Raw genomic sequence first — 17,825 nt, forward strand, 5'->3', positions numbered from 1 at the left:
TTTTTGCGTGTGTGTGTGAGTTTTTTTGTGTTCATGTGTAAGTTTTTGTGTGTGTGTGTGTAAGTGTTTGTTTTTTTTGATGTTTTGGTGTGTGTGTGTGAGTTTTTGTGTGTTTGTGTGTGTAAGTTTGTGTGTGTGTGTGTGTGTGTGTGTGTAAGTTTTTGTGTGAATGTAAGTTTTTGTGTGCATGTAAGTTTTCGTGTGCATGTGTAAGTTTTTGTGTGTGTGTGTGTGTGTGTGTAATTTTTTGTGCTTGTAATTTTGGTCGTGTGTGTGTTTGGTTTCGTGTGTGTGTGTGTGTGTTATTTGTGTGTGTGTGTGTGTGTGTGATTGTTTTTGTTCGTGTGTGTGTGTTTTTTTGTTTTTTCCTGTGTGTTTGTTTGTGTGTGTGTGTGTGTGTGTGTGTAATTTTGTTTTTGGTTGTATTTTTTGTCGTGTGTGTGTTTGTTTTCGTGTGTTTTGGTGTGTAAGTTTTGTGTGTGTGTTTGTGTGTGTTAGTTTTTGTGTGCATGTAAGTTTTTGTGTGCATGTAAGTTTTTGTGTGTGTAAGTTTTGGAGTGTGTGTGTAAGTTTTCATGTGTGTGTGTAAGTTTTAGTGTGTGTGTGTGAGTTTTTGTGTGTGTGTGTATTTTTTTGTGTGTGTGTAAGTTTGTGTGTGCATGTATGGTGACCGGGGAGGACCTTTGGGGCCCAGGGAGGGCGTTTGGGGATCCGGAGGCCCTTGAGGATTGAGTGGTCTTTTGGGAGCCCGGGGGACCTTTGTGGACCGGGGAGGGCCCTTGGGAGCCCGGTGGTCTTTTGGGAGCCCTGTGGGACTTTGGAGGTCCGGGGGGCAGTTGGGGGCCTGGGGCACATTTGGGGACCGGTGAAGGGCCTTGGGGGGGCGGGTGGAGGGCCTTTGGGGCACTGGGAGGGCCTTTGGGGCACAGGGAGGGCAGTTGAGGGCTTGGGGGACATTTGGGGACCGGTGGAGGGCCTTTGGGATTCCGTTGGTCCTTCGGGAGCTCGATGGGCCTTGGTCGGCCCCGGGGCTTGCGTTGGTGGGGGGGGGGGGGCGGTGGGGGGCTCGGGGGGCCGTGTGAGCGGGGGGAGGGCGGTTGCGGCCCGGGGGGGCTTCATTCGGGGCCCAGGGAGGGCAGTTGTGGTCTGGGGGGACATTTGTGGACCAGGGGAGGGCCTGTGTGAACCCCTTGGTCCTTCGGGAGCTCGATGGGCCTTTGAGGGACCCGGGGATGGCCTTTGGGGGTCTGGGTGGGCCTTTGGTGGCTCCGGTGGCCCTTTGCGAGCTTGGGGGGCCTTTGAGGCCCGGGGGGGGCTTCCTTCGGGGCACCGGGAGGGCCGTTGCGGGCCGGGGGGACATTGGGGGACCGGTGGAGGGCCTTTGGGATCCCGTTGGTCCTTCGGGAGCTCGATGGGCCTTTGGGGGACCCGGGGATGGCCTTTGGGGGTCGGGGGGGACCTTGGAGCCCGGGGGGTTTCGTGGTGGTTTGGGGGGGGGTTGGAGAAGCCTTTGGGGTTGGGGTAGAGGACCTCACAACACAGTTAAAATACAACTTGTGTATTATAACGACCACACTCAAAACCTCCTCCAAAATCTCTTCAAAAATCACCTTTTAAAATGTCTCTAGCTGTTTCGCCGAAATAGTTCCATAAAATAGCTAAAACGGTTTCGCCAAAATTAACCCTAAACGGAATTTCGGCATGTTCCTTTTGTTTGGCATCTCTGTGCCAATGCATTTCAAATTATTTGGAAACCTTTTCGCGCGCTAAGATCAATACGTCTGCTCGGAAACGATTCTCTTGTTAGAAACAACAAATTAATTTCCCTTTCGTGAATCAATTCTCTATAGAACAACAAATTAATTCCCCTTTTGTGCAAATCAATCAATCATGACATCATGTGTGATCTAACTGTTTCTCGGTGACAATTCTCTTTGGAAATGCAAGGACATTAATTAACTTGACGTCATCTGTCAGACATTAATTAACTGTTTCCGGGACCCTCATAACATCTGGCTCGAATAACAATAACAAATACTATTTCCGGATCATAACATCTGCCTCGAACAGGAAGGAAATGTCATTAACTGTTTCTCGGAACCTCATAACATCTGGCTCGAATAACAATAACAGATACTATTTCCGGATCATAACATCTGCCTCGAACAGGAAGGAAATGTCATTAACTTTGCTTCGAATAACAACAACATCTGGCTCGAATAACAACAACCAGAAGGAAGTGTCATTGACCTGCCCCCATTAGACTCAATAATCCATAAAAACATCAAATAATCAACACACATAACCATCCATGAAATCAGACATAAATGTGACAAACTTCCTGTTTTTTCATTCTCACTGACAAAATCCATAAAACCATCCATAAATGTGACAAAATTCCTGTTTTTCAAATTCTCACTGACAAAGTCCATAAACCACGTGGTTCTATGCCCATATATGGTGTTCTGATCGGAGTTATTATGGCATCTAAATCGATCTTGGAAAAAGAGGTCATTGACCCCATTACGTAATCTTTCTCCCGAGGGGGGCTATGCCCATATATGGTGTACTCGTGGTAGTTTTTAAAAAAAGTGTCCGGATAGGGATTCGAAGGGGTATTGTCCTCGTCGGACCTCATGATAGGGTTCTACTCATATCAGCTTACTATTCATACGGTAGCATTAAAACCAACCATTACGATCTTGTTTTCCCATGAAGTACAAGATGTCACTGAGATTTAATAATAAAAAATAAAAAAAAATGTTCCGGTTCCAATTTTCATTGACTGCAACAATGTACTTTAAACAAAAAAAAAATATTTTTCTAAGACATTATTTTTCAATTTTTTGGGGAAGGGGCAGAGTCTCTCCCATCAATCTGAGCAACCCTATCCCCCCCCCCACCCCTTGAGAAGCTAAGAACTTTTTTATGGGTGACTAATATTTATAAAATTTCTAGATGTTAAACTTTTAAAGCAACATAAGCATTACCTGGAAGCCACCTCAACTATAATTTAGCTAAATCCCATTCTGTGAATCTTGTTTCCTATTTAATTTGAGGTGTAGGAAGTTTAAGAAGTATATCCTCCAATAGACAGTTTTGCTTTCTCAAGTCAAAGGAAGATTAAAATTAAGAAAGAAGGAAAGGGGGAAATGTGGAAGTACCCAGTCCCTAGGATCTAAGGAGAAGTGAAGAACTAAGAAGCGACAGAACTTAGCCCTTTACAAGATCCAGTTGAAACTACTATGACATCAAAGCTAATAAGTTGAAATGGTACTTTTTCATATATATAGATAGCTTTTGAAATAGAAAGCTTTCCTGAAATGGACTACTTTAGGTCCATTGGGAAAAATTACACAAAAAAATTGTGACGATAGTTCAACACACATGGTAACACTAAAAGCATTCGCAAGAAAATTTAGAGGAATATCTGTAAAAAAGGAAAAAAGATTAATTTCCTGGCCGCTGTCCATCTTTTGCAAAAGACTGGCCCTTTTTCATTCATTAGTAAACTCGCTCTTAATTCTTGAAGATGAAAATTGAAGATCATTAACTAAAGATGATCTCATTTTCAAAATTTAATGCTTGTTATCGATTGTAAAGTAATGCCATCTAGATTTGACAAATCCTTTAAATTTAATATAATTATGATTTGATCCGTATGAACAAAACAATTCATCAATACAATTAAGCTCCGTATGAAATAAAAATAAATAAATTCAAATCAAATTATCTCAATTAAATAATTAAGCATTTAATTGAATTTGAGTCACTGTCCCGTTGAGAGAGAAAAAATAGCCCTTAAAATTCATATTGCAGTTTGAGGGTGTATTCCTGAATTCAACTATCATTAATTACTTGTTATTGCCTGGGCCTAAAATGAAAAATAAGAAGAAATTTACCCCCAGAAATGCTCATAATATCTAAAAGGGGATAACACTGCATTCCGTTCCGCAGAATGTCAACGTAATGCAAAAAGACGTCTCTTGGCACGTTATACTCCTTTAGTGATTGAATAATTTTACCCCATCTCCCAAAGTAAGTTTCAGTGTGCAGCCCTAATTCTTTCCAAACACCAAAAAATAGTCTCTATCTATGCCCTCCTCCCAATATTTTTTTTTTAACACAAAGCTACGTAATGCCTTAAATAAACAAATAAAAAAAATTAAGTATTTTTGTCTGAAATCTGGTGTCATCGTTACCTTGTGACATTTAAATTATGAGCCTGCTGACGGTGACAAAATTATAACCTCTTCGGAAGTTTTCTAAAAAACTTTCCCCTGATTTACCGTAGCTCCAGTAACTTGTTACTTTCAGCTTTAAAACTTCAGAACTTTTTCATCTTAGCCTCGTTGCTTGGAAACATTCAAATTTACAAACGTAAAACACCTGAAACTTGGGACATTGCCAAGTAACGTAACAAGAATATTAGAGAAAAAGAGAATATATTGAATATTATATTCTAAGCTTTTAATAGGAAAACTCGCCTGGTGGATTTAAAAAGGAAAAAGGAAAAAAGGAAAGTCCAACCCGAGAAGGTAATTGGACCATGCTACCTCAAGGCTGTACATAAAAGTGATTATGTTTTTTTTTTTGCTAATCTATATAAGGAGGTATACATTCTCTATCATGGATGTAGTTGTATTCTATATAAATTCAAAATAATGATTATAGAAGAACAAAATATCGTCACAAGAGAAATGTCTTTCTTTGACAATAGTTTCTTTTGTTGATAGACAGATGTCAAAACCAGTGAACAATTATTGCTGTTGTTTTTTTACTGTGACATCTTGTGACTTGACATCTTGTAGCAACAGAATAAGACGAAATCAAAGTCAAATAAAAGATAAAAAGCAAAATTGATAAGAATATACTTAGAAAGCTAAAACAAACTTCTACCAAGATTTTACAATTATGCACACATTATATAGCATATTTCGTTATATTTATTTTTTATTATTATTTTTGTTCACTATTTAGGCTATTTATATTATGTTTCTTTAATACCATATTTTATTATCTTATATTATGTTTTTAAAAGACGGAAAACCGGACTTAAATTGCATCAAGCAATACTACATTTCAGAAAAGAACTGCTATTTCTTCCTGGAACATTTTTGTTTACTGCCCTTAAAAATATTATTCATTGCTTTGTCAGATTCCTCACTAATACACTCATTAATGATTCTTCATTAATGATAGTTAGCAGGGATGTTGAGTACCCTCTCATCGGGCATTTCATTATTTGCTATTATTAGGTGTTGGGGTAACTACCCTGCGTAAGTTACAGGGATAGTTAAAGTTACTGGCATAATATCAATAGCATGTAATTTGGGTCATTCAGGGACTTACGCCGGGGGGGGGGGCTCCGCCCCCCCCACGAAATCTCACGATTTTTTTCATTTTCCCATAATTTTCTGATTTTTCTCACAGAATAATAGGTTTGAAGGATTTGGCCCCCCCCCGAAACAAATTGCCCCCCCCCCCGAAACAAATTCCTGCATACGTGCCTGGGGTCATTGTATAGCAAGGCGTTTTCAGAGTTTCACAAAAATGCCTGTAAAATACCGTTAGTTGAGAACTAGATCAACCTAAAACGGTTGTAATATGTTAAATATAAAATGGTCGGATTTAAATATATTGAGGGATCTTATAAAACGTAATTATTTATATAAATTCATTATATTTATTATATTATTATATAATATAAAATATTCATTATATTATATTTATAAATTCATTAAATTTATAAGACATTATATTGTAAATTTATATATATTTATATAAAGTAACTATCCCTGCGTTCCCATAATATGTATATTGGAGAAAAGTGAATTAGTTAAAGAGTATGCGAGCAATTTTTTTTGAATGGGATTAATCGCGTTAAAGCCTATCGCGGCATATAGAGGGATACACGCAGAAAATTGACGTTACATGGGCATTGACTTTTTTAAGGCATTAATTTATAGGTTAAAATTGGGATACAAATTGAGGCCTGGGAATTAAAGTCGATGTAATTTTAGAAGAACAAAATCTTTAAGAATACCATCCACAAGTAATGCATAGACCAAGTATGTCATTAACTACATATCAAAATGTCAAGGTATCTACTTTCCAATCTTTAAAAGTTAAAAAACATTAAATAATAACGAATAAACGAGTTTAATTAAATAATTAAGGAAACTAACAGAACATAAAATGACCTTTTTTCCTTTTTCAAGTTTTCAAACCACGAAAAGAATGAAGTTTTAGTTGTGAAACTGCTTTGCCTAGTCGGTGAAGTCATTTAGTATCCTTGGGTGATCAAGTAAACTGAAGGACTAATCACTTTATTGCATTTTCACTTCACTTCTATTTGGGTACGTACCCCGGGGGAGGATCTCGGGGCGAGCCCCCCCCCACCCTACCGCGTCAACAAAATCCTAAATTTCTCCAAATTTCAACAATAAATAACAGTTGTCTTTCTATTCCCTCTCCCCTCCCCACAAAAAAAGTTGTTGCGTACAAATGCTGATGAGTCACAAGTGGAACGATACCTGAAACGTCGAGGCAAGCCATTTCTCATTGTAATATTCACAAGTGATACATTTAGAAATAAAAATGCATGATCTGATGCTATCGCCTATTTATACATGTTCATTTTCCCTATACAAATTAGCAGAGCTAATTAGGAAATAACTTAGGCTTAATTTCTCTTGGGCCAGAAATTAGAATTCTGAATTTATCAAAAGCTAATTCGTCAAAAGCTAAATATTAGGGTTTAGTTCAAAGACTACTGGATACTGATATAACTGTGAAAGAACAGGTTGATTTCTGAGGAACAAAAAATTATCAGAACCATCTCGCTTCTCCAGATAACATTCCCCTTGAGGATGCTTTTTTAACACCCCCTCGGTGTGTTCGAGCGTCCCAACCAACTTATCCAGCTAGCGCTAACTTTCCCGGATGTAAGCTGTAATTAATAACAACAAATAATTATTCAGCCACGTGTTAGGTGAAACGCTTATGGACAGCTGGGTGAAACATGTTTGCTTCAATGTAAACATAGCTAATTTACAGATCCTTAACGATGTTGCAATTTTTATTATTAAATAAAAAACATTTCCTTTAACTAAAAGTAAGGAGCAACATTAAAATTTAAAACGAACAGAAATTACAACGTATATGAGGAGGGTTGAACCCTCCTCAATACCTCGCTTTTGACGCTAAAGTTATACTTTTTATTCCAATTATTTTAGAATGACTCCTGAAACAAAAGGGACGTTTAATAAGCTTTTTTAAAAGTTCTAAAAAAACTTTAGCGCGAAGCAAATTCAATGCACTTTTAGAGATCGTCGTCTTCAGTCGATAATGTCCCAAATTTACTGAAAACTTATGGAAACCTATATAGTTTGGGACCTTTTCTGGTTTTAGTGTCATGGTGTGTGTGGAAACTTATTCGTTTTCTGAAGCATACAAATAATTTTCTTTTCTTAAACCAGTAATTTTCATTTTATTTTTTTAGGGGCAGCACTGTCTATTTAAAATATGAAATATTATAAAAATACTACAAATAAGTTAAAATATTATAAAATATAAATGTTATTAAAATATTATTCAAACAGGAGAGGAGGCGTACTTCAAGCTTTTTATGCGCTTAGAAATAAAATAACGTCATCTATTTTATTCAATTCGGATTCGCATATTTTCCATCTTTTCTTTAATTTCCTCAAATAAAATTAGAAAACACACCAGTGTTTATTAGCATGTTTGTGATATAATTTGCTTTGCTTCAATTTGTTGTATTTACAAAGCTTTTTTTTTCAGATCAATTGAAAGTGTATCCGTCTACAAGTATTACAACACCTTACCTGTCTGTATCGTATTCTGTAAGATTGCTCTAAACCTCCATCAAATTCAGGCTTCCAAGTGGGGACTATTTGGTAGGGAAGGGGGGGGGGGGTAAATTATACTGGAATAACAGTCAAAATGTGTTAACTATAATTATTCTACATTCTATGAAGTAAGAATTGTTTCAAAATAAATATTTCCGCCGAAACGTGTTTCAATCTACAAGTATCACTACACCTTACCTGTCTATATCGTATTCTATAAGATTGCTGCAATCCTCCATCAAACCCAGGCTTCCAAGTAAGCACCACCGATTCATGGGTCGTATTTAGCACTACCAGGGAAACTGGGGGGTCGGGTCTACTCGTCCCACTCAAAACTAGCACTGTCCTATTAAATCCAAGTTCATTTCTTGCGATACAGTCATAAGATCCGTGGTCACGTGATCGAATTCCGGATATCTGGAGCGTGGTTTCCCATGTGATCAGATCAACTTGAGTGTTATCGATTGATATACGGTCGTTGGAGGTGATTGTCGCTCCGTCCCTTGTCCAAGTGAAAGTGACGTTTGGGGCGCCATAAGCGCGGCAAGTAAGAGTGGCTGTTTCACCTTCATTTGCAGCTGCTTTTCGGTGTTGGGGATCATCACTCATTACAGGACGATCTGAAAAAATTGATCTCATCAGGTATGTCACAGAGATACGGTTGATTTGTAAAAAGAAAAATTTTGACGAAAACGTTTGCCATCTAACTGACTTACAATTTCACTCAGCGTAACCAATCAGGTTGAATTTAGCTTTTTATTCTATTTACTGGCTCAAAGCTCCTTGCAGGACCCAATAAGGTTTTGGAAAGGCGGAGTTATTTGTCTCTCAAGATATTAAGGAATAAAATAATTGGCATACGACAAAACGTCACAGAGACAGACCAAAGAAATTAAAGCACAATTTTTACCATGTAATTATAGGTGAGTAAACTATTTTTTTATTTGGGTACGTGCACAGAGCCTCTGATCCGAGTACCCCACGAAATTTGAAAACTTTACGATTTTCCAAACAGCTCCCCTAAATTGTCGTAGCTGCTTGAGTTGTTTCGTTACTTGCGTAGCAGTTTCAAGTTGCTCCCCTCTTTCTTGAAAGCGATTAAATAAAAAAAAAAACAAGTTTTTTAAACTGAAAGTAAGGAGCGACATCAAAACTTAAAACGAACAGAAATTATTCCCTATATGAAAGGGACTGTCCCCTCCTCAACGCCGCGCACTTTATGCTAAAGTTTTTTATTGTTTAACAAAAATAGGGTTTTGAGAAAGTCAAACTTTAGCGTAAAGAGCGAGGCGTTGAGGAGGGGACAGGCCCTTTCATATACGGAATAATTTCTGTTCGTTTTAAGTTTTAATGTCGCTCCTTACTTTCAGTTCGAAAAGCGTGTTTTTTTTATTTAATTTCTGATCATTTTTTAGTTAATATAGCTTTTATTTTGGCTCACCGTCATTGAATGAATGAACAAAATTTGCATAAAAATGCTACCTTTCTTTTGCTAAATGGCTCTCTTTAAGTTTGGTTCTGACGCAATTTACAAAATCACTTACGTAACGAACTTCTATATTCGTATATTTTTCTTCTGGCAAAAAATACAAAGTTGCAGATTTTTGTAGATATGAGCTTGAAACCTATGTAATAGGGTTTTCTGATACGCTGAATCTGACGATGTGATTTCAATTAAAATTATTTCACTTGTAGGGGATGTTTCCCCCCTCTTTAAAAAATCAGGTAAATTTTCTCAGGCTCGTAGCCTTTGATGAGTAATACTAAAATTAATAAAATATATATATTTAGAATCAGCATTAAAAGCCCATTCTTTTGATAAATTTATTGACATCAAAATTCCGTTTTAAAAGTTTCGATTACTATTGAGCCGTATCGCTTGTTTTTTTATTGTTTTTTTTTATTACGTATATGTTATTACGTATATGAGGGGGTTCTCCTCTTAGGCAATACCACGTTCTTTACGTCAAAAGTTAAAATCTTGTTTAATTAATAAACCTCCTAATCAATAAGACCATTTAATTAGAATAAATAGGTCTTATGAAAGTGCTAAAAAAACTGTAGATTAAAAAGCGAGCTACTGATTTGGGGGCGAACCTCTTTACACATATAATGATTCCTCCTTGTTTTAAGTTCTAATGTTGCTTCTTACTTTCAGTTGAAAAAACTTGTTTTTTTTAATTTCATTTCTGATCGGTTTTTAAATAATGCTTGGAAATCCGGCGCCCCCTTCATAAAAATGTCCCTTACCCCAAAGAAACATCCTCCACGGAAAGATTCTCCTGAATAACCCCCTCCTCCAGCCCCCCTCCCACCAGAAAAAAATCCTTCCTGAAAATGTCTGTATACTTCACAATAACCAATACAAGTAAGCAATGGGCAAAGTTCATAACTTGCAGCTCTTCCCCTGGGAACTGTGGGGGATTAAGTCATCTTAAAAGACATATTTATTAGATTTTCGACGATGTTGAACAAAATGGATATCTCAAAATTTTGATCGGGTGACTTTGAGAAAAAAATGAGCGTGGGAGGGGACCTAGTTGCCCTCCATTTTTTTGGTTACTTAAAAAAGGCACTAAAACTTTTAATTTCCGTTCCAATGAGACCTCCTACGATATTCTATGACCACTGGGTCAATACGATTACCCCTGGGAGAGAAAAAAAAAAAATAAATAAATAAACACGCATCCGTGATCTTTTTTCTGGCAAAAAATAGAAAATTCCGCATTTTTGTAGATAGGAGCTTGAAACCTCTACAGTAGGGTTCTCTGATACGCTGAATATGATGGTGTGATTTTCATTAAGGTTCTATAACTCTTAGGGGTCTTTTCCCCTTTTTTCGAAAATAATCCGAATTTTCTCAGGCGCGTAACTTTTGATGGGTAGGATCAAACTTGATGAAACTTTATATATTTGAAATCAAAATTAAAATCTGATTCTTTTTATATATCTATTGACATCAAAATTCCGTTTTTAAGACTTTCGGTTACCATTGAGCCGGGTCGCACCTTACTTACAGTTCGTTACCACGAACTGTTTGATTCCAGCTTACTTTCCTGGGGCTCATTGTTACATTAAAGTAGACAAGAGTAATTTAGACTATAAATGGGCTAATCTTTCTGATATAATGGGCTAAGAACTTTTATTTGTGTGTGACTTTCTGTTATAACGATAATAATACATATAACAGTAATAACGGTAACGGTTATAACGGTAATAACGGTAACAATAATAATAATTCTCTAATAACAGGTTTTTTTCAGCCAAAGAAGATTAGAAGTGTGTTATGCAACGATCGTGGGTAAACTACTTAAAAGTGAAGCTATGACAATAAAACTTCGCCACATCTGTGCTTTTTTCTGCATTGTGGTTTAGGTGGCCTAAAACCAATTATTGAAACAAGCCAAAAGTCAGCAAAATCAAAATAAAAGCTTACGATAGAAGATAATTAAAGCTTCGTTTTTCAAAATAAAACATTATTGTCTTTTAATTTTTGTTAAGATTAATTCAAGTAATCGTGACCCAGCATGAACATCACATCCATTTTAACTTTCTAAATCCGCCTTCTTTCAATGAAAGATTTCTAAGAATTCGAAAAATCGAGATTAATATAATATTAAATCTATTATTCGTGTCTTCATTTTTCAACAGACTTTGGGCTAAAAAGTGCAACTATGGGTGATCAATCGACCCATGGAACTTGTATATAAAGCATTAACTATGGCACCCACTGATCATTAAGTTAACATCCCTCAGCAAGGTCAGTTTCCATTTCAGATCATCAAGAAGCTAAAAGTCAAAGTGTTCTTTTTGTCGATTATTTTATGTAATGTTAAGCGATCATATTCAATATACAATTTAAAATATAATTACAATTTACAATTAAAATTACAATTTAAGTTTAAATACAAAATACAGTTTAATACAATTTGATAAAATACAATTTAAAATACAAAATTAAATTTTGTAAAATGCAAAATACAGTTTAAATATAACACTAAAACACATTGATTTCTTAATCATTCACAAATCAATGTTTTTTAAAGATTCCTTAAAAATTGATTAAAAAAAACGAAATAGTTAAGAAAAAAACGAAATAAAAAACGAAAAAAACGAAATAGTTTTTAAACCAAAATTAGAATTAGAGCAATAGTCTTAAAAAAACGATTGTCAAATATCAAGATAGAACCTAGCAACATCGAACTTTTTGACGATTCACGAATCACGATTCGAATCAATCGATTCGAATCAATTCGAATTAATCGATTCCGAAAACCTGAAAATGATAGCAATTATTGCATTTCGTTTTCTGTTCGATTAATCAAAGAAGACATATCCAGGGATTTGGCGGGATTCAAAGGAATCCGGCTGTGACAATTAAAAATGCGACATATGCCATTTTTGAAACTTTTCAGGAGAGCCAAAGAACGGAAAAAAGTTTGTCGGGAATGGTCGCTCTGAAGGATGGGGATAAAGGGAACATACTCTAAACCAGCATTCTATTCTCTTTTCGGTTATTAATTAAATTCTAGTATTCCGAGCGAATTCAAAATTATTCCACTTTATGACGTACGTCTCCTTTTTTGCTGAAAGAAAAGCGAGACAAATAACAGGTACCCATATTATAGCTCCGTAACATAATCCCATTCTGTCATTCTGAATTGCAACAAGACCTGATAAAAAAAGAAGACATACGCCACTTAAAGGATTATGCCTCATTTTTTCTTCGTAACAGTACAAGATAGTACAATGCTCACTGCACCATTCGATTCCTCGTGTTTAGTTTACCCATAACACATGCATAACTCATTTTCAACCAAATTGGCATATGTCCCGATTTTAATTATCACAACCAAATTGCTTTTATTTTATTTTTGAATAAACAAATAAAGATCCGCCATAGCCGTCGCTGGCGAATAGGGCGTTGAATCGACGTTTCAGTTGTTGGATATTTTCTACAAGGATAAGTAGCAACCATGTTGCCCAACCTTGCCGCAGGAGGGATCTATCCCTGGGTCCCATTTAGCCAACCATAGCATCAATCCTCTGTGCCACCATAGTGTGAAAAAAAATGAATAACATAGAGCGTTATATTAGGCGGGGAGATTTCCTTAAATCCGGTTCTGATCAAACAGTTCTGGATAAGGAACTATAAGTAAGAACCGACCCGGCTCAATAGTAACCGAAACTCTAAAACACGGAATTTTGTTACCAATAGATACATGAAAAGAATCAGATTTTAATGCTGTCTTCAAATATATAAGTTTCATCAAGATCAAGATCATCATCAAGAACGAGGCGTTGAGGGGGGGACAGTCCCCTTTCATATACTGATTAATTTCTATTCGTTTTAATTTTTAATGTCGATCCTCAAAGTAAAAAAACTTGTTTTTTTATTAATTCATAAAAAAAGACTCTCCTGGCTATTGATTCCAAATCATCATCTCCTTACAAAAAAAAACAAAATGAAAATTCAGCAAAAACAAGTCCCAAATATTTGCTAAAAATAACGTTTTTTGCTGTAAAACGTAAAAACTACTAAAAATTAAGAATGATAGTAAAGATGGTATTTCGAACAAAATTAAATCAAAAGGGATATATCAAGAGATTCAAAGAAGTGACCAATCGATACCGTAAATCCGGGAAGTTATATGCAGAGAATACAATTGGAAAGCGGTTCTTCACAGAGAACAAAAACGAATTTTGTAACTATGCTTGGCTGAAATAATTACATTTCTACTTTTAATTTTTTTTTCTTTTAATTTATTCTTACTTTGGTTTTCTTTCTTTACTTGTTTTCACTGGCTGTGAATTTTCCAAATAATTTCCATTTTCATACGTTTTTCCTTATCGCCACGCAGGGCATGTTTCGATTTAGAAAGGCCGTATTAGAAAGTTTCGATGCTCTTCAAAGTAATTTAGAAACATTAAACGAGCGGGACAAAAAATATTTAGGCACATGATGTTAGCTTTGGAACGGTCTATTTTTAATTTGTCAGGTCATTTCACACAGAATCTCTTCGACGCTAAGGGAAGAAACTTCTGATGGTAGCAACGGACTATACCTTATAAACGGACTATTGCAAATTACATTCTGATAGTTTCTTTTTAGAACAACGACAAATCAAAAAAGGGATATAGCACGAGATCTCAAAAGAGCTACCGATCCATATGACGGAGTCAAAAGACAAATATGGTGGTGGGCCGTATTTACAAATTTGGGCCGTAAATTAGAAAAAAAATGTTCTTTTCTTTTTATGAGTACACATAGGATCAGTGTATTTTATGTAGTTTAGAAAAGGTCAATGACTAGGACCCACGATATTTATGACCATGATGGCAGCTATGACGTGGTCCATTTTTCAATTTCTTGGGTCATTTAACACAATATCTCTTTGACCCTAAGGGAGGAAACTTATGATGCTAGTCAAGAACTAAAATATGTAGCTTTAGCTTAAATTACCTGACAGCTTCAGATGGGCTTCTGAATTAGAATTTAGTTTACCAAAACTTTTAATGGGTTGGAATCTAAAGTAGGAAAAGAAACCAAGGGGAAAAGTTTGTAAAAATGGAAAAATTAATTTCATGGATAAAAAAAAATAATTAACAAACCAAAGATTAAAAATGCAATTTATTTCTAGCAGCGTTAATATTTGTTCCAAGTTTACTTATTCTCCATCATTCAACAATTCCTGGACTTAGCGAAAGATAGCAAATTTTTTTCCCTTCTCACCAACTCTCTTCTTTTCCATGTTGATATGCTTTTTTTGCTTATTTTGGTTCTTTCTTTCCTCTTTTTTAATTTCTTAATTTCTAAATCAGTTTATACGCATTAAAAAGTATTCAGAATACCTAAACGAAATAAGTAAAAAAATAAGTGATTCATAATCAAAGTTATAATTTAAAAATTTAAAGATTCACTTTTATTTAAACTGTAAAATCCGACTAAATTCAGGACCCCAACCGCGATTAGCGTGAAATAAATTAAAAAACCCGATCTTCCAGAAAATCGACTCGAACGTTAGAGGACAAGAATTTGACATCCCTCGCACCATAAAATTTTCAATTTATATATTAAAACATAAAATTTTATTTAGGCTAATACGGTCTTTCAACTGGAAAAGTAAAAAAAAAGGACAGGGAAAAAATTTAGAAATACATTTGATTTAAGAGGAATTCGTCTGGAGATTACGATCTCCTTCATTCTCATCTAAAGAAAATTATGGCATACTTCATGGTGAAATTTTCTCCGCATTCCAAAGGCAATCAAGGTCACATTTTAGGTGACAATTGTTTAAATCCCTGGTGACTTTTCTGAAGAAAAAGGGGAAAATTCAAGTATCAAAGAACTTTATTTCCATTCAGTTCCTTAAAATTAATGGAAAAGAAGAAAATTCAGTCTAATTCACTTGCTTCTAGAATTTTTCCTCCAAACGGTAAGTTTCTAAGGACTGTTCCAAATGGGATAGAATTATGCTGAGGGATTGACAGTTCTCTTTCCAATTTTCATAATTCAAGCAGCATTTCCAAGAAACTTTTTAAAATCAAAATCTGGTATCAACCTTTTAGCTGATAAAAAAAGGATTTAGCTTTCTTATGTGTTTATTTTTTATAGTTTCAGATCGAAATCTTCCGTATAAAAATAGGCAGCAGAAATAATTTACTGAATTCACAAAAAAGGGAACAAAGCAAGAGAAATAATGAGGGAACGAGAATATAAAAAAAGAGAAACAAGGACTTGAAAATTTTACACCGTCCGATTATAAAATGCCTTCGTGCTACCAAATATTCGGTCCACTTTTGTTCCAGGTCAAGGTTTAAAATTCTTTTCTTCAGCTGGTTAAACTAAGTTTAAAATGAAAATAAAAACTTCCTGCTCATGCCGAGGAGATAATGGAAGCTACAGTGATGCTAGTGGTCAAGTACGGGTCGGTCTGAGGTGTGGGCACTCCGAAAGACGGAGGAGGATTTGCCACATGTTTTCCAGAACATTTGCCTACAAATTGTTTTGGTTACCTGACTGACTGATCGTATTTCAAACAGTAAGCTGTACGAAAAATGTGGTTCAATCCCGCTTTATAGGGATATAATGAAAGAAAGGTTTAGATCACTAGGGCACGTTCTGCGGATGAAGGATGACAGATTGCCGAAGATTGCCTTTTTCGGCCAAACGTCTATGGCTACCTCGTCTGGGGTGGGAGGATATCATAAAGAAATATTTAAAGATAATAGGGACTTCCTAGGAGGGTGTAAACAGGGAGGCTTTGAATAGATTGGGATGCAGGAGGAGCGTGCGTAGCTGTGTTGGCCTCAGGCGATTCGGTACTGCAGTGAGTTGTTAGTAGTAGTAGTAGTAGCATTTCATGCACTGACTCTTTTTCAGACGAAAATTTCTAAGGAGACTTCGTAGTCAATGAGACATGGTGGACAGAATTCGCTTAGCGACGTCGCTTGGTCGTTTTCCATTGGCAAACTTACCATTTTCTGTGAGAATTTATACAAAAAAAAAAATCAAAGCTAAACTGTGTAAGGTTTCATAACATATAAAATTGAACTTACACTTAACGACAAGATTTGACAAAGCCACCACTTCCCCGCCAATGCCATTATTAGCAACACATTCAAAGGCTCCAATATCCTCACGCCTGGCATTTTTAATGGTCATATAAGCTCGTCCTGCATCCGCTGCAATGTCAACTCGCGTCATGTCAAAACCTTCTCTCCTCCAGGCAACGGTTGACGAAGAAAGAGGGTTACCAGTGGCTTGACACTCCAAAAACGCGTCCCTTCCCTCTCCCACTGTTACAACCGGCTGTATTGAAGATATAAACGGTGCATCTGTGGAATTAAAATATTGAATCATAACTCTGGCATTTAAGGACAAAAATGGACTGAGTCCATTTCTGCTATCAGCAAAATACAATAAATCAAAGATAAAGAAGAGAAAAACAACAGTTTTTATTTTAGTAAGAAAATGTTAAATGACAAGCCAGTGACTAAAACTTTGCAAACGTTATTTTGACAAACAATACCGGCCTAGTTATGTTCCTCTGATAATATCAATTTGTCTTTGCTACCCCTGGAATACCCCAGGTTTTTCAAATAGAAGGGTAGGTCATTAGTCTCAGAAACAAAATCTGATAATAAAGAACATACTACAACTGTTAAATAGACTTTAAAAACCACGTATCTAAAAGTGCAAAAAAACGTCTTTTTTTGGTCTCGTTACATATAAGAATTATATAAACAACAGATAAAATATATTATATTGTAATTTATCCCGTGTTTGAACCCAATGAGAAACCACCAAAAATGTTAAATTATTTCACCCATCATTTGGGCATTAAAATAAAAACCAAATTCATCTTTAAATGACAAACAATTAGGCAAGTATATAAGAAAATGAGACATTTGGACTCACACACCTACCCCTTGAAATATTGTGATTTCTCCTACATTTTGTATATAGCCCTCTAATATTTGAATTTTATCAAAACTATCCATCATCCTCAAGAACTACATTTTGTAATTGTGGCTGTCAACAACATCTCGTCTCCATTGCTTCTTTTAACTACTTCGAATTTGGCCTCTGAACGGCTCAAAGATCGCTACAAAAAAGTGTACGAGCATAGCCAGGATGGACCTATGGGGTTTTGGGTCATTAGCCAAATTATAATTGGAAATAAGAGATTTATTACAAAAAAAACGTCACATGTGCGGCGTTCTAAATAAATAAAATAGTTAAATCGAAATTAAGCACAGTGGCTAAAACGTAATTTTTTAGAACAGTGTGGGTTTTTGTGTTTTTTAGAACACAAAAAAAATTATAAGTTCAGTTTTTTTGTTCTGCCTTCGCTTATTTTTATTCCTAAAATAAATTTGATAAAAGCAGGACCCGCTCAACTTTTACCCCTTTCCTGATTCAGACTAACTTATATTCAACTCCTCCCC

General features: G+C 35.9%; 1 protein-coding gene across 1 annotated transcript in view; it reads right to left on the reverse strand.

The window, feature by feature from the left end:
* LOC148950044 (nephrin-like) overlaps window positions 1-17,825 on the reverse strand; it is a 295,913-nt gene that overhangs the window by 85,365 nt on the left and 192,723 nt on the right. The window contains exons 12-13 of the mRNA XM_089092085.1: window positions 16,434-16,712; window positions 8,073-8,494 (exon numbers count right to left, since the gene is read on the reverse strand). Of these exons, the coding sequence (XP_088948211.1) occupies window positions 8,073-8,494; window positions 16,434-16,712 (701 nt within the window). The remainder of the gene's footprint in view (window positions 1-8,072; window positions 8,495-16,433; window positions 16,713-17,825) is intronic.

This window comes from Artemia sp. Qi Xiang Cuo, chromosome 7 (genome assembly GCF_049724085.1).
Source record: "Artemia sp. Qi Xiang Cuo chromosome 7, ASM4972408v1, whole genome shotgun sequence".
NCBI classification, from domain to species: Eukaryota; Metazoa; Arthropoda; class Branchiopoda; order Anostraca; family Artemiidae; genus Artemia; species Artemia sp. Qi Xiang Cuo.